Source organism: Dendrobates tinctorius, unplaced genomic scaffold (genome assembly GCF_039654945.1).
Source record: "Dendrobates tinctorius isolate UK_male_01 unplaced genomic scaffold, ASM3965494v1 ptg000073l, whole genome shotgun sequence".
Lineage (NCBI taxonomy): Eukaryota > Metazoa > Chordata > Amphibia > Anura > Dendrobatidae > Dendrobates > Dendrobates tinctorius.
In genome coordinates this window covers 37,219,272-37,245,061 of record NW_027361741.1, presented here as the reverse complement: position 1 = coordinate 37,245,061, position 25,790 = coordinate 37,219,272, and the positions used below count along the sequence as shown (strand labels likewise).

The following is a 25,790-nucleotide window of genomic DNA, read 5'->3' as shown; positions in this document are numbered from 1 at the left end:
CTGGTCCAATATTTATGTTTCTCCCTCTCCCATGATCATAATTCTGCTTCACGTCACTTGTCTCATCTATTGCATTTTTTCTGTGCTATATTGTGCATAAATATGTGACTCTTCAGATTTTGTATTAGTCTATGCCTGATGAAGAGACCTGAGTAGTCTCGAAAGCTTGCAATGTGTTACCATCTTTTCAGTTAGCCATTAAAAGGTATCAACCACTGAGGACTCTCAATTCTGAATATTTTTCCACCTACACAGTATAATGCTCCCACGCACAGTATGGTGCTCACTTACACAGTATAATGCAGCGCTGGGGTCCTGGGTTCAAATCCCACCAAGGACAACATCTGCAAGTAGTTTGTATGTTCTCCCCTTGTTTGCGTGGGTTTCCTCCGGGTTCTCCGGTTTCCTCCCACATTCCAAAGACATACTGATAGGGAATTTAGATTGTGAGCCCCATCGGGAACAGTGATGATAATGTGCGCAAACTGTAAAGCGCTGCGGAATATGTTAGCGCTATATAAAAATAAAGATTATTATAATGCTCCCACGCACAGTATGGTGCTCACTTACACAGTATAATACGACCAGGCACAGTATGGTTCTCACCTCCACAGTATATTGCTCCCACAATCCCCCCCCACAAAATATAATTCTCCCATAGTGTTCACCATACACTGCATGATGCCCCCACAATGCAGCCCCACGCAGTATAATGCTCCCAGACCAGCCAACAGTATAATGCATATGAATTCTCCACAGTGCCTCACACCAGTATAATACCCTAGAGGACGAAGTGCCTATGTGTCCTTTCACATCCCTGCTCCTCTGAGAGTGAACTGCCCAGTCCTGTGACCTGAAAGATCTTGTAGGCTGTTCAGTCTCTACTGAGATGGAATAGTAGAGCAGGGATCAGTGGGCTTCTTGCCCAACTGCATCTGTGTCCTCAGGACATACCCTGACCTACTGGCACATCAAGACAGCTCCAGCATCCCAAATATGGCACTGTCCCACTGGATCCGGAAAGTTGGGAGGTATGCCATTGTCCAAGTGCCCCTTGTAGCTTGTTTGCAAAGCATGGGCATGGAGCCTGTATCAGAGTACACAAGATCCATAATTCATTAATCGCCTGATAGAGAAACGTATTGTGCGATAGAAGCAATGCTTCCAGGAAAAAGTGCCATACCTATAGACCGTGGTATGGAAAATATCAAAATCAAAGGAACAGGATGTCTGTGGATTTGGAAGAACAATACATGGCTGTGTAGAAGCCCAGTTTTCCCCAGGTAACATTAGGTCTGGATTTGGTGTTGGTTAGTGGTTGAAGGAGAGAGTTGATGGAGGTTCGAGTTGGCAGAAGGACCAATGTTTGCACATGTACCCCTGTATCTGATGCTTCTGCACGCTAATAAGGATTGCCACAGTGCAAATTTATGTGCGGAAAATCCACAAGCTAATTAAGCACCAGCTAAATGAGGAGATTTTAAAAATCTCATCTGCATGTTGTGGACATTATATGGGCATAAATTTACCTATTGTGCAGATTTTTAAATCCACAGCATATCGATTCTTTGTAGAGCTTCATTGCTTATTTACCCATTGCAATGCACAGGATGAAGTCTGCAATAAAAACTGTCAGTAACGCCTACATTTTTTGCTGCAAAAAACAGGAAAATCCATCAAATCCTCTGCATGTGCTGGTATCCATATTACAGTGTAAGGCTAAGTTCACACAATGAGTTTGTATAAAAGACGCAGTGTCTTACAGTTCCAGCAGAGCAGAATAGATTTGTAGAAATCAGAGTTTTATGTGTGGATCTGCCCCACAGAATTGCATATGTATTGTTAGTGTATTTCCTCTGCGACAACGCACTATAAACCCATGTAATCCATGAAGGATTGAGTCAATAAACTTTTGTCAAAGCTAAATACCAGGAAGCATCAAAAATAAAGGTGCAAAAAAGTCACAATAGATGTTTTTGCAGCATTTTTCGCAGTGTTTAATGAAGCATTTTTGGTGAATAAAACCTGTTCTGTACATAAAGCACAAATTTAAAAGAAAAAAAAAAAAGCTGCAAAAATCAACAAAACACTGTAAAAAGGGTGTTTTTACTGGCAAGAGAGCAGGTTTTGGCTGCAGATAAAAATGCTGCATATGAATATGGCCTAAAGATACATGTGTTCCATAGAAAGTTTATTGCAGATTTCCCCCTATACTTCAATGAAACTGCACATAAAAAGCAGACATGTTATGGTTTTAAAGCCGTGAGACTGGTAACATAACCGGTACAGGTATCTGCCGGCTCACACACTCCCACATCGGGTATTGTGCACCTATCCTAAATGTCCTATTGAAATCATAGCTATCTGTTATATCGCTGCTGAAGATCCACAACAAATTTGCAGCGTGTGCTTGTACCCCAAGGGAGAAAAATGTGCCTGACATGCCTAGCACGTTACATGTTATCTTGTATGTGCTATTTTGATCGTTTTTGTTACAATTTTTCCTGACATCTTAAACACCAGTGTCTGTCTGCTGGAGGGTTTCTTTAGGGTGGAGCGTGGGTGGAGCGTTTTTGGCAGTTCCTTAGTCCTAGGACATGCATCCTCATGAGGCCACAAGTTCTGGAGATGTGAATATCCATCCTCTTCTGTATTTGGGTAAAAAGTGACCTATCGTGCTTGTATTAATAATGCATGACACGTCCCGGAAATCGGCTTTTGCTATTCTGACTTTTACGTCTGTGTGATTTGTCTTTCTTTGCAGGCCGGACCATCTGAATGGGCATATAAAGCAAGTTCATACATCAGAGAGACCCCACAAGTGTGAGGTATGGAGTTTGGAAGGGGGCTAATAATCACAGTAGGGAAAGATTGTTGTTGGTTTACAGTACAGACCAAAAGTTTGGACACACCTTCGCATTCAAAGAGTTTTCTTTATTTTCATGACTATGAAAATTGTAAATTCACTCTGAAGGCATCAAAACTATGAATTAACACATGTGGAATTATATAATTAACAAAAAAGTGTGAAACAACTGAAAATATGTCTTATATTCTAGGTTCTTCAAAGTAGCCACCTTTTGCTTTGATTTCTGCTTTGCACACGCTTGGCATTCTCTTGATGAGCTTCAAGAGGTAGTCACCAGAAATGGTCTTCCAACAGTCTCGAAGGAGTTCCCAGAGATGCTTAGCACTTGTTGGCCCTTTTGCCTTCACTCTGCGGTCCAGCTCACCCCAAACCATCTCGATTGGGTTCAGGTCTTGTGACTGTGGAGGCCAGGTCATCTATACTTAGAAAAAACCTCGGCACACAGTATAATATGAATCTATTGTTTATTCATCCAAAAAAAGGGCATGATATGTTGTTATGAGACCAATAATATACAGACAAACAATCAACGTTTTGGCTGTTAAGCCTTCCTCAAGATTTTATCTATAAGACAGAAAACAACAAGACAGCCAATATAAGCTTCCTTTACAGAAATTGGTATCACATAATAGTCTCATACACGTATAAAACAAAAACAATAAAAGGAAAATATTATTTAATCCTGTGACAACCTTTATTGCATTTATTTTATTCAGTAAGGAATAGGCACAGATAAAAAAAATAGAAAAAATAATTCCATAGAGAAAAAATAATTAATATTAATTATCCTTCGCAATGCTCAATTACATATCATGTGGAAATCCGACAAGAAGATACCACAGAAATATACATGGAAAAAGTTCCCATACCTGTATAGAAAATGGTCCACATATATTGCCATTTGGATTCTCATTAACTCAGCCCATATAGGAAATGTGTAAAAAAAAAAAAACTTTCTACAAAGGAAAAACACCACATGTAAATATCCCTAAAGAAAGTGTAAATCATATCCAGTGAAGGGTTAGAAACCCGATATAGCCTACCACCAAGAATGACCGTCAGAGAGGCGCACCTGCGGATGCCAGGGAGAGTTGCGGTAACCACTGTGAAAGGGAGCGTTCCTTATATGTCATGGAGGAGGAACACTTCCGGGTCTATGCCGGTGTCACGGGCAGTGTAGCGCGCATGCGCTAACGAAGTCTGACGGAAAAAGCCGAGTCACCTCACACTGAATCGGCGCTGAATGCCCGAAGAGAAACAGAAATTCCCGAGACTGAAGAACCACTGCCGGTGTCCGAAAAGATGGAGTGCGCTATTAACTAACGTTGTGACAATCATGTGGTTGGTTTATCACGGGTGGTGTCAGGCTATAACTAAAAAGAAAAATAAAGAAAAATTGTTTTATTAAAGATAAAATATAACTCTCAAAACAGTCACAGTATCAAATCCTATCGATATCATATGATCCAGGTATAATAATTCAGGTATAATAATTCACTTTAACAAGGAAAGCACTGTACGTTCGTGTTGGCAGAATACAATAATGATAAAGTCTAAACATTGATATAATTATTACATGGCCCTAAAAGATACAGGGATCAATAATCCTTATATACACAAAACGGGGAGAGAAAGGGAAGAGAAAAAAGGAAAAACCAGGTCCCATAAATCCAACCAAGTTATATTCAATAAAATATTTCATACTCTCTCCTAAATCCCAACAATGTTAGGATCTGTAGTATACGTAAAAGATATAACTCAGTAAATTACTTCATATTCTCTGTTCAGTCCCAATGGAGTAAGGGTCTGTAATGTATGTATCCAATACGACTCTCGTTCTTTCAATTTTTTAACCCTATCCCCCTCTCCTTGCTACTGGTACATGATCTATAACTTGATATTTCAATTGCGCTACCGAGTGACCACAAGACAAAAAATGAGCAGGGATTGGTAATAATGTACGCCCACATCTAATTGTTGATTTGTGTTGTGAAATGCGGTCCCGGACATGTTGGGTTGTCTCCCCAACATATCCGAGACCACACGGGCACTTCACTAGATATACCACAAAGGACGAGTCACACGTGAAAAATCCATTGATCGAGTATCGCCGTCCCGATCGGGGATGTGTGAAAGAATCCCCCTTAGTAACATTCGAACACTGCAAACTGCAAACATCCCAGACAGGGAAAGCTCCCTCTCCGGGATGTGGACAACGTCTTCTGAATAAGTTACCCTTTGCCAGAGCCAATATCTGCTCTGACAACAAGACTCCTAATGTTATCGGGTCTCCTAAAACATATAAGCGGTTTAAGACGAAACTCAGAGATAGAGGGATATGAATTTTTTAAGACATCCCAATGTTTAAATATACATCGGTTCACCAGATTGTTAAAAGGATGAAATGTGCTCACAAAAGCTACTCTTTTTGTTTTATTCAAACGAACTGGAGATTCCCGATATGGTTTGAATATATGTGTAGGATAGCCTCTATTTCTAAAACGTGTGTCCATCTCTTGATGTCTAATTTCTCTAGTCATAGGATCCGAGACGATCTGATCGATCCTCACATGTTGAGATTTTGGTAGTACCCGCTTAATATGTAATGGATGGCTGCTTTTAAAATGAAGTAGACTATTCTTGTCTGTGGGCTTGATATACAGATCTGTCTCAATTGTACCATCAGATTTGATAGATACAAAAGTGTCAAGAAAGTTGATTGATTGGCCATCATGATGTAGGGAAAAGGTAAGTCCTGTGACACATGTATTCAAATCATTGAAGAAACTTATCAAGGTTTCTACACTTCCCGTCCAAATTGTAAAAACGTCATCTATGTAACGTTTCCAATATATTGCATAAGAGATGAACAAAGGGTGAGTGTATACAAGACTCTTCAAATTGCGCCATGTAGATGTTCGCATAGAGGGGTGCCATATTAGACCCCAGGTCATCTGGCGTAGCACCCCATCACTCTCCTTCTTGGTCAAATAGCCCTTACACAGCCTGGAAGTATGTTTTGGGGTCATTGTCCTGTTTAAAAAACTAACATCATGTTCTCCCTCTATCTGAAACTGAACCTGTCAAAAACTGAACTCCTTGTGTTTCCTCCCTCTATTAACCTACCTATGCCCGACATTGCCATTCTCATGTGTGGTTCCACCATTACTCCCCAGCAACATGCCCGCTGTCTTGGGGTCATACTTGATTCAGAGCTTTCATGCACCCCCCACATCCGATCATTGGCTCGCTCTTGTTATCTGCACCTCAAAAACATTTCTAGAATTCGATCCTTTCTTACTTTTGACTCTGCAAAAACTCTTACTGTTTCTCTTATTCATTCTTATCTGGACTATTGTAACTCTCTACTAATCGGTCTCCCTCTTAACAAACTCTCCCCTCTCCAATCCGTCCTGAATGCAGCAGCTAGGATCATATTCCTCACCAATCGTTATACCGATGCCTCTACCTTGTGCCAGTCCTTACACTGGCTACCCATCCACTCCAGAATTCAGTATAAACTTATTACCCTCACCCACAATGCCCTCCATGGCTCAGCACCACCCTACATCTCCTCCCTCGTCTCAGCCTACCACCCTACCCGTACCCTCCGTTCTGCTAATGACCTGAGGTTAACATCCTCATTAATCAGAACCTCCCACTCCCGTCTCCAAGACTTTTCACGAGCCGCGCCAATTCTTTGGAATGCACTACCCAGGTTAGTACGATTAATCCCCAAACCTCACAGTTTTAAGCGTGCCTTAAAAACTCATTTGTTCAGACTGGCCTATCGCCTCAATGCATTAATGTCAATATCCCTGTGTGGCTCATTTCTAAATTTTTTTACCATAACCAGGTTCCTCGCATCATGTTCTCACACGCTTTATGCATTTAATAGCCTTCTGTGTCTGTACTGTTACATATTTAGACTGTTAACTGGTTCATGCAGCAACAGGAACACCGGATTCTTACACTAGGGAAGGTCCAAACCATAAAAACAATAAAAGCAATTGTTACCATCCACCTTTCGGGTCTCCCCTTTTCCCTTATAGATTGTAAGCTTGCGAGCAGGGCCCTCATTCCTCTTGGTATCTGTTTTGATCTATGTGTTTATTGCTATGCTATGCTGTAATGTCTATCGTCTGTAGAAGTCCCCTCTATAATGTAAAGTGCTACGGAATATGTTGGCACTATAGAAATATTATTATTATTATTATTATTATTATATGATGGTCCAACTAAACGCAAACCGGATGGAATAGCATGCCGCTGCAAGATGCTGTGGTAGCCATGCTGGTTCAGTATGCCTTCAGTTTTGAATAACTCCCCAACAGTGTCACCAGCAAAGCACCCCCACACCATCACACCTCCTCCTCCATGCTTCACGGTGGGAACCAGGCATGTAGAGTCCATCCGTTCACCTTTTCTGTGTCGCACAAAGACAAGGTCGTTGGAACCAAGGATCTCAATTTTGGACTCATCAGACCAAAGCACAGATTTCCAGTGGTCTAATGTCCATTCCTTGTGTTCTTCAGCTCAAACAAGTCTCTTCTGCTTGTTGCCTGTCCTTAGCAGTGGTTTCCTAGCAGCTATTTTACCATGAAGGCATGCTGCACAAAGTCTCCTCTTAACAGTTATTGTAGAGATGTGTCTGCTGCTAGAACTCTGTGTGGCATTGACCTGGTCTCTAATCTGAGCTGCTGTTAATCTGCAATTTCTGAGGCTGGTGACTCAGACTCGGATGAACTTATCCTCCGCAGCTGAGGTGACTCTTGGTCTTCCTTTCCTGGGGCGGTCCTCATGTGAGCCAGTTTCTTTGTAGCGCTTGATGGTTTTTGCCACTGCACTTGGGGACACTTTCAAAGTTTTCCCAATTTTTTGGACTGACTGACCTTCATTTCTTAAAGGAATGATGGCCACTCGTTTTTCTTTACTTAGTTGCTTTTTCCTTGCCATAATACAAATTCTAACAGTCTATTCAGTAGGACTATCAGCTGTGTATCCACCAGACTTCTGCACAACACAACTGATGGTCCCAACCCTATTTATAAGGCAAGAAATCCCACTTATTAAACCTGACAGGGCACACCTGTGAAGTGAAAACCATTTCCGTTGACTACCGCTTGAAGCTCATCAAGAGAATGCCTGCCAAGAGTGTGCAAAGCAGAAATCAAAGCAAAAGGTGGCTACTTTGAAGAACCTGGAATATAAGACATATTTTCAGTAGTTTCACACTTTTTTGTTAATTATATAATTCCACATGTGTTAATTCATAGTTTTGATGCCTTCAGAGTGAATCTACAATTTTCATAGTCATGAAAATAAAGAAAACTCTTTGAATGAGGTGTGTCCAAACTTTTGGTCTGTACTGTATATAATGCTGAACTCCCGTACACACCACATGTTCTAGAAGACCCACTACCGCACTCACATGGTTTGCACACATTGAAACCGTTGCCATATCGTGATAGCCAATGCTAGACAAGCCTGAAAAAAAAAAACAGCTGACCTTCTATATTAACCTCATCAGGCCCAGGCAATTTTTAATTTTTGCCCTTTTGTTTTTTCTCCCCTCTTCATAATAAAGCCCAAAACGTGTATTATTTTATTTTTTCTGTTAACGCTGTATGAGGACTTTATTTTCTTTCATGGATAAGTTCTAATTAATTTGATATCTCTATAGATACGCATTTTATGGACACAGAGATGACAAACACTTTTTTTTTTAATTATTATTTCTCTGTTTGTAATGGAAACTAGGGGCGATTTTAACTTTTTATATTTGTAAAACTATTTTTTTTTTTTTTTTTTTTTTTACTTACATGATTTCTTAGTTTCCTTAGGGCACTTGACTATGTGATCATCTGATTGCTTATAACATAACTGCAGTACCTCAGTATGTTTGGACTGAGATCGAACCACAATGCTCAGACCGGCTGCGCCTCTCCCGACCCAGAGCGTCAAAGCTGCATTGAAATATATGCAGCGGTGACGTTAAGTGCACTTGAAAGGGAATCTGTCACCACTGGGCTGCTTAGTGTAGTTGTGATGAAATCACTGTTTTATCAGCAAGAGATTATCACTAGAGGACAGTTAAACCTGCTGCCAGGCAGTCAAGAATATTCATGAGCTCTGTATGACTCGTCCCCACCACTGATTGGCAGCTTTCTGCCTATGCACAGTGTACACAAAAAGCTGCCAATCAGTGGTGTGAGTGGGTCATACAGAGTTCAACATACAGTCATACAGAGAATTTCTAGATCTGCAGAATCTCTAGCAAGAAAACAGAATATTTAGAATTGAGAGTCCTCAGTGGTTGATACCTTTTAATGGCTAACTGAAAAGATGGTAACATTGCAAGCTTTCAAGACTTCTCAGGTCTCTTCATCAGGCTATACTAATACAACATCTGAAGAATCAACTATTTATACATATTCTATCTACTGGCTAACACGGTACTAAGATATATATCTTTCCTGCAGCAAGAAAACAGTGATTTTATCAAAATGACATTAAGCAGATCAGTAATACACATATTGCTGTAATCGGGTCTCAGCCGCTACATTATGCTGCTCTCAGATGGGTTAGCAAAGACCTGCTGACAGATTTCCTTTAATGGCATTTCCAAATTCTAGATACATTTTTGCAGTCTCTCTATGTGATTCCAGATTACCAAATTGTGAGTGTCCTTTAAGCACACTGTCACAGTGGGCGACCATGTGACTGCAAGTAGGCGATTCGCATAACTGCATCACGTACCAACTAGATTCTCATCCACTTCCCTAAGGGTATGGTTCCATGGTCAGGATTTGCTGCAGATTGGACGCTGCGTACTTCCGCAGCGTCCAGATGTTATAGCATAGTGGAGGGAATTTTATGAAATCCCATCTCCACTATGCGTACAAACACGCAGGTGCCAGACCTGCGTATACACACATGCGGCACGTCTTTATAGACCGCTGCATGTCTCCTCCGGAGACGCTCAGTTTCCACAAGATAAATAACACAGTCTAATGTATAGGATGCGGTACATTCCGCATGTGTTCAATGAACACATGCGGAATCACCGCGCGTAGAAAAGAGGGCAGCGCTTTGGGCGGAGCGGGTGTCCACTGCGTCCAAAGCGCTTGGAATCCTGACCATGGAAACATGCCCTAAAGGTTCTAATGAGAGATGCAGATGAGAGTCTAGTGGGAACATCACCACACTTATGCAGATCATCTACTTGTAGTCAAATAGAATGACTGTGGAAATTAGTGTCCAGCCCAGAAAACCCCAAAAGTTTTGGGCTCACTCACACTTGCGATTAAATCAGACAAATGCAGTCCTATTAAAAATTGGATTGCATTTATACCAATTTAATGTTTCTGCTCTCAATGGCTTTTTTTTTTCTTTCCTGCGCTGATTGGCTCACGATTGGACAGGAAAAAAATTGCAGCATGCTGCGATTACATGCCAAATTCGGATCGCACGCACCCATATAAGTGCATGTGCATGTGAAACATCGCACTGCACCAGGGCTGGCGTCAGCACCCGGGCAAGTGCCGGGGCCCTGAGCCGGCAGGGGGGCCCGCTCGCCTTCAGGGACACCAGCGCCTGTGAGTGGGAAACCCCTCCCCCGCTTGCTCAGGGCCTGGCACTTGCAGTACTTACGTCTCCCCTTCTCTGCGCTGCAGCGTCTTACGTGTCTTCTGACTGTGACGTTTTAGGTCAGAGGGTGCAATGACATCACTAATGTGCTCCCTCTGCCTGAACAGTCACAGTGCAGAGACCCGGAAGACGGCGACGTTGAGGAGCTCGGAGCAGAGCAGTAGCCAGCGAGGAGAGGCGATTATTATTATTTTTTCTTTTTAATGTTTGAAGCATTATATGAGGCCCATTAAATACTGGAACATTATATGGGGTCCAGCATATACTGGGGCATTATATGGGGCCATTATGTATAGAGCAATATACAGTGGGGAAAAAGTATTTAGTCAGCCACCAATTGTGCAAACTCTCCCACTTAAAAACATGAGAGAGGCCTGTAATTGACATCATAGGTAGACCACAGCTATGAGAATCAAAATGACAAATCCAGAAAATCACCTTGTCTGATTTGGCAAGATTTATTTTGCAAATTATGGTGGAAAATAAGTATTTGGTCTAAAAAAAAAATCAAGATTTCTGGCCCTCACAGACCTGTAACTTCTTCTTTAAGAGGCTCCTCTGTCCTCCACTCATTACCTGTAGTAATGGCACCTGTTTGAACTTGTTATCAGTATAAAAGACACCTGTCCACAACCTCAAACAGTCACACTCCAAACTCCAGTATGGTGAAGACCAAAGAGCTGTCGAAGGACACCAGAAACAAAATTGTAGCCCTGCACCAGGCTGGGAAGACTGAATCTGCAATAGGCAAGCAGCTTGGTGTGATGAAATCAACTGTGGGAGCAATAATAAGAAAATGGAAGACATACAAGACTACTGATAATCTCCCTCGATCTGGGGCTCCACGCAAGATCTCACCCTGTGGGGTTAAAATGATCACAAGAACGGTGAGCAAAAATCCCAGAACCACATGGGGGGACCTAGTGAATGACCTGCATAGACCTGGGACCATCGTAACAAATTATTTGCGACTTTTCAAAAAGTCTCAGTGTGTCGCCAGTGTAGTCCAGTACCCCCTAAAGTGAGTTTATGTACACAATATACAGTGTGTCTGTAAAGTCATGGTGCACTTTTGACCAGTCACTGTAAAGCAACAAAAAACGATAGAAATGTGAAATCTGCTCCAAATAAAAGAAAACCGCTCCCAGTTTCATACCTATTCAGTGCAGTTTGATGTGGGCTTCATTTGTTGCCTTACACACATCCAAACGATAGTGAAGGTCTTGCCACACACGGGTAAGGACATCTGGTGTAACAGAGCGAATAACGTCTGTGATTCTCTGTTAAGTGATTAATGTCGTTGATACATTCAATGTACACGTTACTTCACATAACCCCAAAAGTAAAAGTAAGGGCGTCAGAGTCGGGGATCGTGGTATATTTGTATACTTTCCTGTGACTGGTCCAAAGTGCACCATGACTTTGTGGACACACTGTATTTAGCAAAACATGCAACTTTTGTGCTGACAATCACAAAAAGATAAAAATAAAGACCATATTACCCTTTGAACAAAGTTAGTGAACCGCATGCATCATTTTGAAGAATTTTGTTGCGGGCAAAGCTCATTGAATACAAGACAAAGCAGAAAAGTGAAAGGCAAATAATTAATTGGTGCCCTAGTCTTTGTTTCTAAAAAAAAAAAAAAGTAGTCACTGCATAATTTATTTAGTTGCATATATTTGAGCCGTCACAGACTCCGCAGTTAAAGAAACAATAGCAGTTATTAGCTGGTGTAACTCGAGGGTTACAGGAAGTATCAGTCTGCAACAGCTACAGTCATGGCCGAAAGTGTTGGCACCCTTGAAGTTGTTACAGAAAATGAAGTATTTGTCCCACAAAATTATTGCAGATACACGTTTTGTTATACACGTTACAAATTCATGTTACAATTTTGTCCGGCCCATTTTTGGGGTTTTGTGTGAAATTATGTCCAATTTTTTTTTTTGTGTGTGTGTTGTTCCAATACACACAAAGAAAATAAACACGTGTATAAAAAAAAATGAGTATCTGCAATCATTAAATCATTTTTTGGGAGAAATAACATATTTTTCGGACTCTAAGACGCACCGGACCATAAGACGCACGTAGGTTTTTTTCTTTTTAATGTTTTCTGATGGGGCCAATCATAGCAGGACCGGGATGGGGCCCATCATACCAGGGTAAGCATGGGGCAATGCATACCAGGATGGGGGTGGGGGCCAATAATGCAAGAATAAGGATGGGACCAATCATACCAGAACCAGGATGGGGGCCAATCATAACAAGATGCTAAAAAGAAATGAATATTCATTGCCCTCCACGCCCATGGGTGTGGAATGCAGTGAATATTAATTTCTCTTTAGCAGCGGGCACAGGAGTTAGCCGCAGCCGTGGCTCCTGACCCTGTGACCCGCTGCTTTGCCGAAGCTGCTCCCTCACCTCCCCACCACAGCCAGAGCAGGGACATCCGGACTATAAGACGCACCTCCCAAAAAGTGCGTCTTGTAGTCCGGAAAAAAAACGGTGCTTAATTTTCTGGAACAACTTCAAGGGTGCCAACATTTTAAAATACAATTTTATTAAAGCGACTGTCAGGAGTTAAAAAATAAATTGACGTCAGTCCCTTTAGTAAAGAGGATGCTTACAGACAATTTATTTTCCACAGATCTTGCTCCTTAGCTGCTTTTTGGTTCATTTCCATTAGTGCAGAGCTGTGGTCAGTGATTACAATTTACCATCACCATCCTCAGGAAGTCTGGGCTTGTCTGAGACACATCTGTCTTCTCATAGGTTGTCAATTGTGACGTATGCACAGTAGGATATTGTCACTGTGCAATATGCATAGTGACAATGCGCACGAGCCTGCAAGAGAGCGCACTTTCATGGCGGATTGTGAAGAGAAAACTTAGCAAGCACAGATTAGCCCTGCTCCGACAAATGACGTCACTTGCAGGGGCGAGGCTGGTCCCTGCTTGATCATTCTCTCGTTACAGTGTGCCCTCTGGCCGGCTCGTCACTTCTCATCAGTGAGAACAGTGGCACCTTTGGGTTCCATCTGGGTGTGCTCTATTTTGACAAGATAAATACGGATGTACAGAGCACTATCACTGAAAAATTAGATAAAATCTGCCAAGGAGGCACTTGACAGAGCATCTGACATGAATGTGAACAAACCCTAAGATAGAATATTGCTGCTATTATAGCAATATACCGGTGGATCTCACAAAATTAGAATATCATCAAAAATTGAATTTATTTCAGTTCTTCAATACAAAAAGTGTAACTCCTATATTATGTAGTAATTACAAACAGAGTGATCTATTTTAAGTGTTTGTTTGTGGTAATGTTGAAGATTATGGCTTACACCCAATAAAAACCCAAAAGTCATTATCTCAGTAAATTAGAATACTTTATAACACCAGCTTGAAAAAATGATTTTAAAATCCGAAATGTTGGCCTACTGAAATGTATGTTCAGTAAATGCTCTCAATACTTGGTCAGGGCTCCTTTGGTTTGGCATCAATTACTGCATCTATGCACCGTGGCATGGAGACGATCAGCCTGTGGCACTGCTGAGGTGTTATTGAATCCCAGATTACTTTCAGAGCAGCTTTTAGCTTGTCTGCATTATTGGGTCTGGTGTCTCATCTTCCTCTTGACAATATCCCATAGATTCCCTATGGGGTTAAGGTCAGGCGAGTTTTCTGGCCAATCAAGCACAATTATACTGTTGTTTTTAAACCAGGTATTGGTACTTTTGGCAGTGTGGACAGGTGCCAAGTCCTGCTGGAGAATGAAATTTCCATCTCCAAAAAGCTTGTCGGCAGAGGAAAGCATAAATTGCTCTAAAATTTCCTGGTAGACGGCTGTGCTGACTTTGGTCTTGATAAAACACAGTGGACCTACACCAGCAGATGACATGGCTCCCCAACCGATCACTGATTGTGGAAACTTCACATTAGACCTCAAGCAGCTTGGATTGTCTGTCTCTCCACTCTTCCTCCAGACTCTGAGACCTTGATTTCCAAGGTCTAGTGTGAAGTATCCACAATCAATGATGGTTTCGAAAGCCATGTCATCTGCTGGTGTAGGTCCACTGTGTTTTATCAAGACCAAAGTCAGCGCAGCCGTCTACTAGGTCATTTTAGAGCACTTCATGCTTCCCTCTGCTGACCAGCTTTTTGTAGATGGAAATTTCACTCTCCAGCAGGACTTGGCACCAGTCCACACTGCCAAAAGTACCAATTCCTGGTTTAAAAACAACAGTATCACTGTGCTTGATTGGCCAGCAAACTTGTCTGACCGTAAAGGGAACCGGTAACCCCCCCCCCCCCCAGGGGGGGTTTCAGTTAAAGAGCCACCTTCAGCAGCATCCTCCTGTTTTGAATTCCTGCACTGTGACAAGAGTTCTGGGGCATGCGCCGTGCGCGCTGCCCGAGAACCGACATCAGGCTATTGTGCCTGCGTGTTGTGGAGGCCCCAGATGTGTTATGATGTATTCACACTGCGGGGCTGGGGCCTCCGCAGCACGCAGGCGCAATAGCCTGTGAGAACTCTTGTCACAGTGCAGGCGCCGGCATTCAAAACAGGAGGATGCATTGACGCACACGGGCATCATGCTTAACAGATGGTGGGCGGCGCCAAGACACCGGACAGGCATGATGGACGGATGGTAGGCGGCTGATACAGGGGGACACAACATACCTATGGGACACATTACAGGTATGAGGAGCTGTTTATAAAAGTCGATATTTCAGCGTTACTAGGGGTCAGAAAAAGAAGAGCCACCTTCACAGAATGCAGCCTTAGTGCTGCTGAAGGTGGCTCTTTAACTGACTGAAAAATGCCCTGGGGGGATGACAGGTTCCCTTTAACCTCATAGAGAATCTATGGGGTATTGTCAAGAGGAAGATGAGAGACACCAGGCCCAACAATGCAGGTGAGCTGAAGACTGCTATCAAAGCCACCTGGGCTTCCATAACACCTCAGCAGTGCCACAGGCTGATCGCCTCAATGTTACACTGCACTGATGCAGTAATTGATGCAAAAGGAGCCCCCGTCCAAGTATTGAGTGCACTTACTGAACATACATTTCAGCAGGCCAACATTTTTTTATTTTAAAATAATTTTTTTCAAGCTGGTGTTATAAAGTATTCTAATTTATTGAGATAATGTAACTTTTGGATTTTTATTGGCTGTAAGCAATAATCATCAACATTCACAGGAATAAACACTTGAAATAATTACAGAGTGATCTATCTGATATGAGATGCACTTTTTGTATTGAATAACTGAAATAAACTTTTTGATTCTAATTTTGTGAGAAGGACTTGTATGTAAAATGCATCAACATTGTAAATCTAACAATATGTTAAGTGCTGATATCATTTCTGTTTCAGACCTGTAATGCTTCTTTTGCTACACGAGACCGATTGCGCTCACACTTGGCATGTCATGAGGATAAAGTTCCATGTCAGGTGTGTGGGAAATACTTACGAGCTGCTTATATGGCCGATCATCTGAAGAAACACAGTGAAGGACCTAGCAACTTTTGCACCATCTGTAACAGAGGTAACTACACGGTGTATCCATTGTAAGCAGTACATCATGTCAAGAAATTGCTCATATATTGAAGTCTTATTGTGTGTTCTTTGCTGAAACAGTCCTCACTAAGTCTGTGTATATAAATTTGGTTAATATGTGTATTTTTCCCATAGATGTGTCCACATATAAAGCCAGGAAAACCATACTATAAATCTGGCCTAAGTGTAGATAATCTCAATTTAAGTAGATTTTCCATAATAATTTATTTCCATAGTGCACAAGTTTAGAGGGCACTTGTACAATGTCAGACATTACTGAGTAACACAGAATTCAGCAACTCAGACATTAGTAGTGAGGGCCCTGCTCACAAGAGCTTACTATCTATAAGGAAATAGGTGAGATACATAAAGTAAAAACTGCGTGTATTGTACAGGTGCAGCAAATATTATGATAAGGGGATTCATGTAAAGCTGCAAGAATCGGTCATCAGCCCCTGTCTGTATATGTCCAGATACAAAGTGCTACTGAGGGCATGGAGGGTGTAGGAACAGATGATAGGAGGGACCAGATTGTGAGGAAAATTTAGGAAGGAAGAAAAGTGAACTGCTAAAATAGTGAGTTAATGTTATAGGTCTGTCTAAAAAGATATCTTTTTGGGGCAATCTTAGAATGTAGATACTGGAAATTAATTGGATTGATTGTCTAGGATAGCGCATTCCAGAGACCTGGTGCAGGATGAGAAAAACCTTGGATATGGAAATGGGAGGTCCAGATTATTATTAATTATGCTCTCTTAAATAGGACATATATTCTGCAGCACTTTATAATCACCATTGGGACTCACAATCAAAATCTCCTATTCATATTACCCTTGAGTGTAGGGAAGAAAACTCATGCAAACATGGGGAGGACATACAAACTGGGCTTTGATCCCAGGACCCCACATCTGCAAAGCTGCAGTGTTAATCTTAGCCACTACTAAACTTCATGAAATGTGGATTGTGAAGGATGTTAGTCTTAGATTGTTAGTTTCCTTGAAAACCAACCTATTGATCTTCAAATGCAACTATGCACTAGAGCAGATGCACTGCTGTGCCTGGCTAAGCATTAAAGAACCCTTTGTTCACCTGACCAGTCTGGTTCCTGAGGGCTTGGACCCCAACAGTCACACATTGTAGGCCACCAGTATGTTTTTTCAGATTGCCCCTTTGATAGTTTTTCTGGTTTGATGTAAATAAATTTTAATCATTGTCCAATGATATGCTGTACTCTTTATTTTTTACCTTTCTAAGATCTTTGCCTGCTGTTAATATAAAAATAACGCATTTGTTTGCTAAGTCTAAACACCTGTCTTGATGATGATCTTCTCAGACAGATGCACAGCCTACTAAGGCATATTGACACACATTTTTGTGACGTACTATTCATCTGAGTGGGGTTTGCAGGAATCCAAGCACAAGCCTGTCTGGTGATTTTTGCAGCACTAGTTGGTTATGACACAGGGAGAGCAGATGTGTAGAATTAAGGACTACTTCTTGCGATAATTCTCATATGCAAAAAATGGTCCACGTTTCACCAGTGTTTTTCCAGGTTTGCATTAGTCTGGAGCGCAGAAGACGCTTTGCGATAAGTTTTGTAAAGAACTCACAGCAGTAAGTTGTACCAAATACAGATGTATATGACACTACATTACACTACTGGTATATTACACTGCAGGTCTCCTCACTGTAGGAAATTCATCACTGCTCATGTTAGATTTATTGATATCAAGCAGTGGAAGGTGTGCAGTCACATAAGAGACACTGAGACTGTTGTGTATAAATCAGATAGGAGACACAGAGTCTGCTGTATACGCATCATGTAGGAGATACTGAGACTGCTGTATATATCACATAGGAGACATCAAGACTGCTGTATATATATCACATAGGAGACACCAAGACTGCCATTTACATCACATATGAGTAACCGTGGCTGGAATATATACACCACATAGGGATACACTAGGGCTCAAGTATGTACATCATAGGAGGCATGGGGGGATGCAGTATATACCATGTCTCCCCTGTGATGTATATACTGCATCCCCCCATGCCTTCTATGATGTACATACTTGAGCCCTAGTGTATCCCTATGGGGCTGCAGTATGTAAATCACAGGAGGAGGCACAAGGGCTGCAGTATATAAATCACAGGAGGAGGCACGGTCAACTGTATATAGATCACAGGAGAAGGCACAGGGGATGTGGTATATACATCATAGGAAGAGGCACAGGGACTGTGGTGTATCATCACAGGAAGAGGCACGGGCTGCTGTAAATAGATCACAAGAGAAGGCACAGGGGCTGCTGTATATAGATCACAGGAGGAGGCACAAGGGCTGCGGTATATACTTCACAGGAGGCGACACAGGGTCTGCAATATATACATCATAGGAGGAAACACGGGCTGCTGCGTGCTATCTCCGACCATAAAGTACCTCCTGATGTTGGCACTGGCCAGGATGTAATCTTTCATTGCACATGCTGCAGCATTCAGTAGCTGCCACCTCTCAGTAGTTCAGTGGGGTTGTAGCATCATTGGCACTGCTCACTTTGGTTATGGAAGTGAATCTTTCATTGCACATGCTGCAGCATTCAGTAGCTGCCACCTCTCAGTAGTTGAATGGGGTTGTAGCATCATTGGCACTGCTCACTTTGGTTATGGAAGTGAATTGTGCCCTATCAGGGTATTCAGCCTCGGGCTGGAAACGAGAATGTTTGCATTCACTGATAGCAAGCAGAGATCATTGATTTTGTAAGGGACTCAAACAACCCTTATTACAAAGTTGTAAGCTTTTTCATTGTACAATGATTACTAACTACGTAAAACTGGAAAAACCCCTTAATAATAAATTGTTTGGCAACTTTGCATGTGTGATTACAACGCACATTTCCACTATATAGAGTTATAATGACATTTTTTTCTAAATTTTGAAGTGGACATCTTGTTTATCAGGAAGAAAGAAAGTACTGTATTTAAGGCATAACCTCTGGAAAAGAAGACATGGAAATTAAATAGCTAGATATGGCAGGAGAAAGAAATGCAGCAACCAACAAATCACACTAATTAGTTGCTATATGCAATTTGTATTCTTTCTATTTGTGGTAGCATTACCGAAACCCCCACCCCTTCACAGTTTTCTTAGGCTGTAGCTACATGCCGGCTTTCGCCGTTACACCACGGGTCGCGCAGCTTAAGATCAATGTCTACCAATTTTAAATTTCAGCATAATGCAAGTGAATGGAGTCGCATTGTGGCCCTGCAAGGTACCACGACTGCGACAAGCAAGACCCAAAAAGCTGGATCCAGTGGGATTTGTTGCAGGTCGTACTGCGTCTCCATTCACTTGCATTAGGCTGCAGCATACAGCGATCTACGACTGCGCGACGAGTGTTGCTTTATAGCGCCAGCCCAAAGCCAGTGTATAGGGATCTGTGCAGAATGGCATCGGATCAAAACTAAGCAGATCGTCCTCCCTAAAGCTTTTGCTTGGAAAATGTTTCACTGGTTTGTTCTTGCAGAGTCCATGCCCACTCTTAGCACAAAATACACAGCACTTGTCTAGATCCGTAGTGCGCCGTCTGAAAGACCAGTCATTTCTTATGTAGAAAGTATGTGAATTGAAAGTTAAAACGCTGACCAGCTCAAAAGCTTGTGAAATCCTGAATATTTCTATCTAGCCATGCAGATAAAGACGATGCAAAATACTTTTGTGAGGTACCTGAGTAGTCTGCATATATCTTGATGTTGTAAGCAGCTGGAGGTCTGTCTGTGGCAGCATCTTACCTGCTTTTATCTTGTTTAGGTTTCTCCTCCGCCTCATACTTAAAAGTCCATGTAAAAACACATCATGGCGCCCTCCTCAGCGCGGGCCCTCACCCGCCGGACTCCGTCCCAAACGGTGCAGCGCTGTTCCACTGTGTCCGGACCTGTGGCGTGAAAGGCAAGCGTTGCACAGCCGGCTGTCCGTGCAGAGGGGGGCGCATCCGTCAGCTAGCATGGGTTGTTACTTAGTTCATTGTGGTTGTACACATTAGGGACTAATAAACCATTAATGCATACAGATGTGCAGAGGAATAACTAAGCGACTTTCACACTAGTCACAGGTCCACTTCATCATGTAGCTGTTGTTCCTGATGCCTAGAATAGTGTGGCCTGTAGATACCAGCGTGAACAAAGCCTTAGACTGCACAAAAATAACTTTATACAGTTATAAAAATATACAGTATATTTTTTTTTAATACATGACTGGTGGTAACCTTTGTTAATGGGGGGCGCATGCTGAGTTAAAATGTGACTGCTACAGGAAACATGCTAAAAAGAGTATGCAGCAGCTCCATCTGAGCCAACAAAAATGCATGGAAATAGCAATGTTATGCAGATGGAAGCAGGTCAGATCAGAACAGGAGACCCATCCGATCTGAGGTCAAAGGGTTTTCTGGTTTTATCTAAATAAAGCTTAATCATTCAAGCATGAAAAGTTCAACAACTTATACACTTATTATACTATTGTGGTAACAAGGATGTGTATAAAAAAGGACTTAGTACCACACAATGGTGTATCAATAATTAAAATATCATGCTTTATTGAAATTTGTGAAAACAAAGTGCACAAGAAAGATACTGGAAAATAAGGAGGGACTTCAAATCATGGAACCTCCCACCACAACACGGCAAAATATGTCTGATGTAATCCACATAATAATAATGATAGTAACAAATATGCAAATAACATAGGGCAAGAAAGACACGGCCAAGTATATTCCTAGACAGAACATGTGCCCACCACGGGTATACATGAAAAACTCTAGAGTTGTATAATGGACTAACACTGGCCCTCACTAAAGGTGTTACCCTAGGTAAAGTTGACAAAACATGTGAAAAATGATACGTGGCTACATACCAGTATATGCTGGTGGGGGATTCCCGGCGTCTCCCGAGGAAGCTGTACGAAACGCGCGTCGGGGCAGAGGTGACGGCTGGGACTTCCTCACCAGCATATACTGGTATGTAACCACATATCATTTTTCACATGTTTTGTCAACTTGACCTAGGGTAACGCCTTTTATGTTCTGTGGATTATCACCTGTTCAGGGGTAAAATATAATAATTTGGGCAATTATTTGTGAGAAAACTTATACACTTAGCCAGATATTTTTTCATAAATGTTTACTGTGCAGATCTCTGATCATCAGGGGGCATAGGGTGACCACATTCAGCAACAACCAGTGGGTATAGTACATAAATGGCAAACAATGTGATCTCATACTATGAGCATGGGGGAGGGATTGAAGTGAATCTCTAGTGTGAACAGAGTAAAAACTCTACAGTTTAGAATTGTTGGAGAGCAGCTGATGTTAAAGGGAATGTTTAAATCAGGTTTTTATTTTTTATTTTTTTCCGGTTTTACATATCATTAGCTGAAGATAAAAGAATGCAATTTCCACAGTAGCAAGTGGCATTAATATTAGACTTAAACTTCTTGATTAGTGATGAGCAAGTATACTCGTTGCTTAGGTGTCCTACGAATATTTTGGCGTGCTCGGAGATTTAGTTTATATCGACGCAGCTGAATAATTTTGAATACATGTCGGGATTCCCTAACAAACAGGCATTCTTCACATGTATTCAGGCTGTCCAGCATCCACAAATCATGCAGCTACGGCGACAGAAACTAAATCTTCGAGCACACCAAAATACTCGGAGGTCACCCGAGCAACAAGTATACTTGCTCATCACTATTCCTGATCATTACAGATGACTTTTCAGCAGTCATAATATCCTCACAGACAGGAGAATAATAATAATCTTTATTTATAAAGCGCCAACATATTCCGCAGCACTTTACAATTTAACAATTTCAAACACAACAGTCAAAAGTAACAACTTTAGCAATAATACAATGATTAAAGCAAAAATAATAAGGACTGCAATTACAGATAGCCTCTCTATACACAGTAGATCACACAGGATCCACCATTCACAATAGGTGATGTCACAGCTCCCCCTTCACACTGACTTTTTCTTCTAAGAGAGCATATTTATTAAATACTTCAATACAATTCAGTAGCGACTGAGCCAGTTTGCTGCTAATGTTCACTTGGCATTTGAAAAAAAATAAGACAAGACTAGACAGAAAGCAGGGAAATTCAGAGACTATTCCTTCGTTCTGCAACTCCACGGGGAAAAACACCTGTTTGATCCATCAGTTTGCAATGGAGAGTAATATCATTCTCCAAATAATGGTTCCATGGTAGCTGAGTTCTCTCATACAAGGTAACTGAATTTAGAAGGATACTAGGGTGTTACACATACCCTTTTATAGTTTTTACATGTTGAAGCATAAGTTGTAAAACAACAACTGCTGGACCTGTGGGAACAAATGGCTGTCGGGTACTGGAGCTGAACCGAGGCCGAAACCTCCTACTGATTTGGTCCTGCTCACAGACTTTGATACATATCCACCCAGTTACTACTTTGTGAGCATCAGTACAAGTTTCTGTCCCATATCTCTTGTATCAGCGCACAATGGAGTGCAGCCTGAAGTGTATGTTGTTCAGCGCCTAAAGCATTACCGACTCTGGACACAACTGTATGCACTTTAATGATGAGCGTAGCCCGGTATCTGCATGGGTTTCTGATTCTAAACAGGAAGTTATACATTCACTGAAAGCAAACATCCTGAAAGAAGGAACTGAAACCAAAAGCAACCTAGACAGTTGTGTAATTCCTAATTATCTAATTAGTAAGCTTTGTTCCCATAAAATTGGAAAACCTGTGTAATATTTTCATATCTGTAATGCAAGGAGCATGAATTCCTTGTTTCACAACAATAAGAGGACCTTTCTCCAAATTATTTTTGTTGAACTGAACACCTGGTATAATAGTAGCTGCAAAGCAGAATTAGACTTTTTTTTTTTTTTTTTATTTCACCTCTCCATTGCAGAGATATTAAGAATCAAGTATTTGGCACCTAATGAGTTAACACCCATTTGGACTTTAAAAAAATGATCAGATAGTTTTTCTCTAAAAAAGGCCGGGGTCACACGTACGAGTGCAATGCGAGAAACTTGTGCGGGTCTCTCGCCTCAATCCCCGGCACTCGGGACCGGAGTATGCGGCTGCATGTATTTCTACGAACCGGCGGCGGCAGTGCCTGGCACTGAGGCGAGTTTCTCACATTGCACTCGTAAGTGTGACCCTGGCCTAAGGGTATGCATTCTTTTTGTATGATGCTGACTAGTGATGAGCACAAGTGCTCGTTACTTGAGTTTGCCTAGGGTGTTCGGGATTTAGAGATGATCTACAAAGAGGAGTGGACCAAAATTCCTCCTGACATGTGCACAAACCTCAACACCAACTACAAAAAACGTCTGACTGCTGTGCTTGCCAACAAGGGTTTTGCCACCATGTATTCTTGCTTGCCAGATGGATCAAATACTTATTTCTCACTGCAAAATGCAAATAAATTTATATAATTTATACATTGTGATTTTCTGGATCTTATTTTTGATATTCTATCTCTCAATGTTAAAATTAACCTACCCTTAAAATTATAGACTGTTCATGTCTTTGTCAGTGGGCAAACTTACAAAATCAGCAAGGAATCAAATACTTATTCCCTTCATTGCATGCTAAATAGAGAGCATGTTCTCTTTCTGCTGTGTTGCTGCCTGTTTATGATTGAGCAACTCGTACAGGGAGAAGCACATGATACAAATGAAAATTGTCTGCTATCACCTATTTGGACTTGAAAAAAAGTAAACCCATTAGATGCCAAATACTTTGATTGTTCTTATCTCCGCAACGGAGAGGCGAAATTAAAGAAAAAAACTTTTAGTCTGCTCTGTAGTAACTATTATATTGTGTCCAGTTCAACGTGAAAAATTTGGCGAATGGTCCTCTTTAAAGGGGTGACTTTGACATTCATGGTAAGTCCCCAGGTTATGTCATAAATGTATGATAAATGGTTCTCTCACCTATGGGACCAATGGAGAGATATACGGTACCCCAAATCTGCCTGGTAAAGCAACTGCTTTTGCATTTAGGTGGAAAGTGAAAGGTGAGGTGTCTATGCCAGTATGTGGCTCTATTTACTTTTTTTTTCCTCTGCTCACTGGAAAAAGCCAATCAGACCGGTTGGGGGAACCTCTGTTCTTAAACATCTGTCCAGTATTTATGCCACATCCTGTAAACATGCCGTAAATGTCGAATTTGGTAATATTTCACTTGAATATTAAAATTTTCAAATGTCCAGTATTATTACTGAGTTATGCATCATAAATGATTTTTTTGTTCCATTTTTTATATGACTTCTAGACCTTTCAGTCCAGCTTTCATGGCACGTCATACACCTATTTATTTAGCAATTGCAAATATTTAGGGAGCTAGAAACTTACTTGGAATAGACAATTGTCCATTACCATAAGATGTCAAGCCTTTTCACTGATTGTTCTTATTTTGCAGAGGGGGAGAAATGTCAGCATGGAGAACAAGAGAGTTCTGATTCCTATGGTGACCTATCTGATGGAAGTGACCTCAAATCGCCTGACAAACAGAGTTCTAATGGATCATATGCAACATATGACTTGGTGATTCCCAAGAAAATGGAGACAGAATCAGAGAAGCGGTATCCCTGTTCAGAATGTGGCAGCTTCTTTCGCTCTAAGGCCTACCTTAATAAACACATCCAGAAGGTGCATGCCAGACCTCTTGGTGCATCCCTTGGTGATATAGGATCAGCATTGGGCCCTGCACTTGGGCCTACCTTGGGCCCTGCACTGGGACCAGCCCTTGGGCCTTCTCTAGGTCCAACTCTTGGGGCATCTCTTGGGCCAGCTTTAGGCTCTGCACTGGCATCTCCTTTCTCTCCACAGCAAAATATGTCTCTACTAGAGTCATTTGGTTTTCAAATTGTACAGTCAGCTTTCGCTTCTTCTCTGGTAGAACCTGAGGTAGAACAGCAGGGAATAGGGGGTGAAGGGAAGTAAAAGCGATATGACATGACAAATGAGAAAACTGGTAGTGCCGAATTCATGTGAAAACCATTACTGTGCATGAGCCCCTAAAAAAAGCACTATAAAAGACTGTAAGACCTAATGATTATGGTAGGAATGGTGCCGGCTGACGTTCAGAGACATGCACAATGAAGACACAATACCAAGAAAGATAAGCACTTAGTATTTTTCCAGCACTGTCATTCTTACACTGATCTCAGAACTGTATAATGCCTAATGAACTATGGGTTCAATGTGTCATGGGGTCATGATAAATTTCTATGTGAATGTTTTGTACTCTCCTGAAAACTGATTATGAAAATGCACAAAGCTGAAAACATTGTAATAAACAGATTCACATGTAATTGCTTCCCAGATATACTGTTATTCTTCTATATATTCACTCGCTTTGGAAATTAACTTAGAAGAAAGTCATCGCTGGGCTCATATGTGCAACTGTGTGGCTAGCCTCAGGAGTGTGCAAAGGGTTCATCACTTATCCTTACTGAAGGGAGGACACTAGCCCAATGACCTGGGGGAGGACACTAGCCCAATGACCTGGGGGATGACACTAGCCCAATGACCTGGGGGATGACAGTAGCCCAATGACCTCGGGGATGACACTATCCCAGTGACCTGGGGGATGACACTAGCCCAATGACCTGAGGGATGACACTAGCCCAATGTGACCTGGGGGATGACACTAGCAC

General features: G+C 41.6%; 1 protein-coding gene across 8 annotated transcripts in view; it reads left to right on the top strand.

Moving 5' to 3' along the window:
* Window positions 1-25,445, top strand: part of PATZ1 (POZ/BTB and AT hook containing zinc finger 1) — a 35,161-nt gene extending 9,716 nt beyond the window's left edge. For 5 of the 8 annotated variants that reach the window (XM_073582786.1, XM_073582782.1, XM_073582785.1 and 2 more), the window contains exons 3-7: window positions 2,765-2,828; window positions 11,131-11,406; window positions 15,899-16,070; window positions 19,890-20,027; window positions 24,551-25,445. In XM_073582786.1, coding sequence (XP_073438887.1) covers window positions 2,765-2,828; window positions 11,131-11,406; window positions 15,899-16,070; window positions 19,890-20,027; window positions 24,551-25,074 — 1,174 coding nt within the window. In that variant the 3' untranslated portion in view covers window positions 25,075-25,445. The remainder of the gene's footprint in view (window positions 1-2,764; window positions 2,829-11,130; window positions 11,407-15,898; window positions 16,071-19,889; window positions 20,028-24,550) is intronic. The other 3 variants (XM_073582787.1, XM_073582788.1, XM_073582789.1) reach the window with 3 other exon arrangements.
* Window positions 25,446-25,790: the final 345 nt, after the last annotated feature.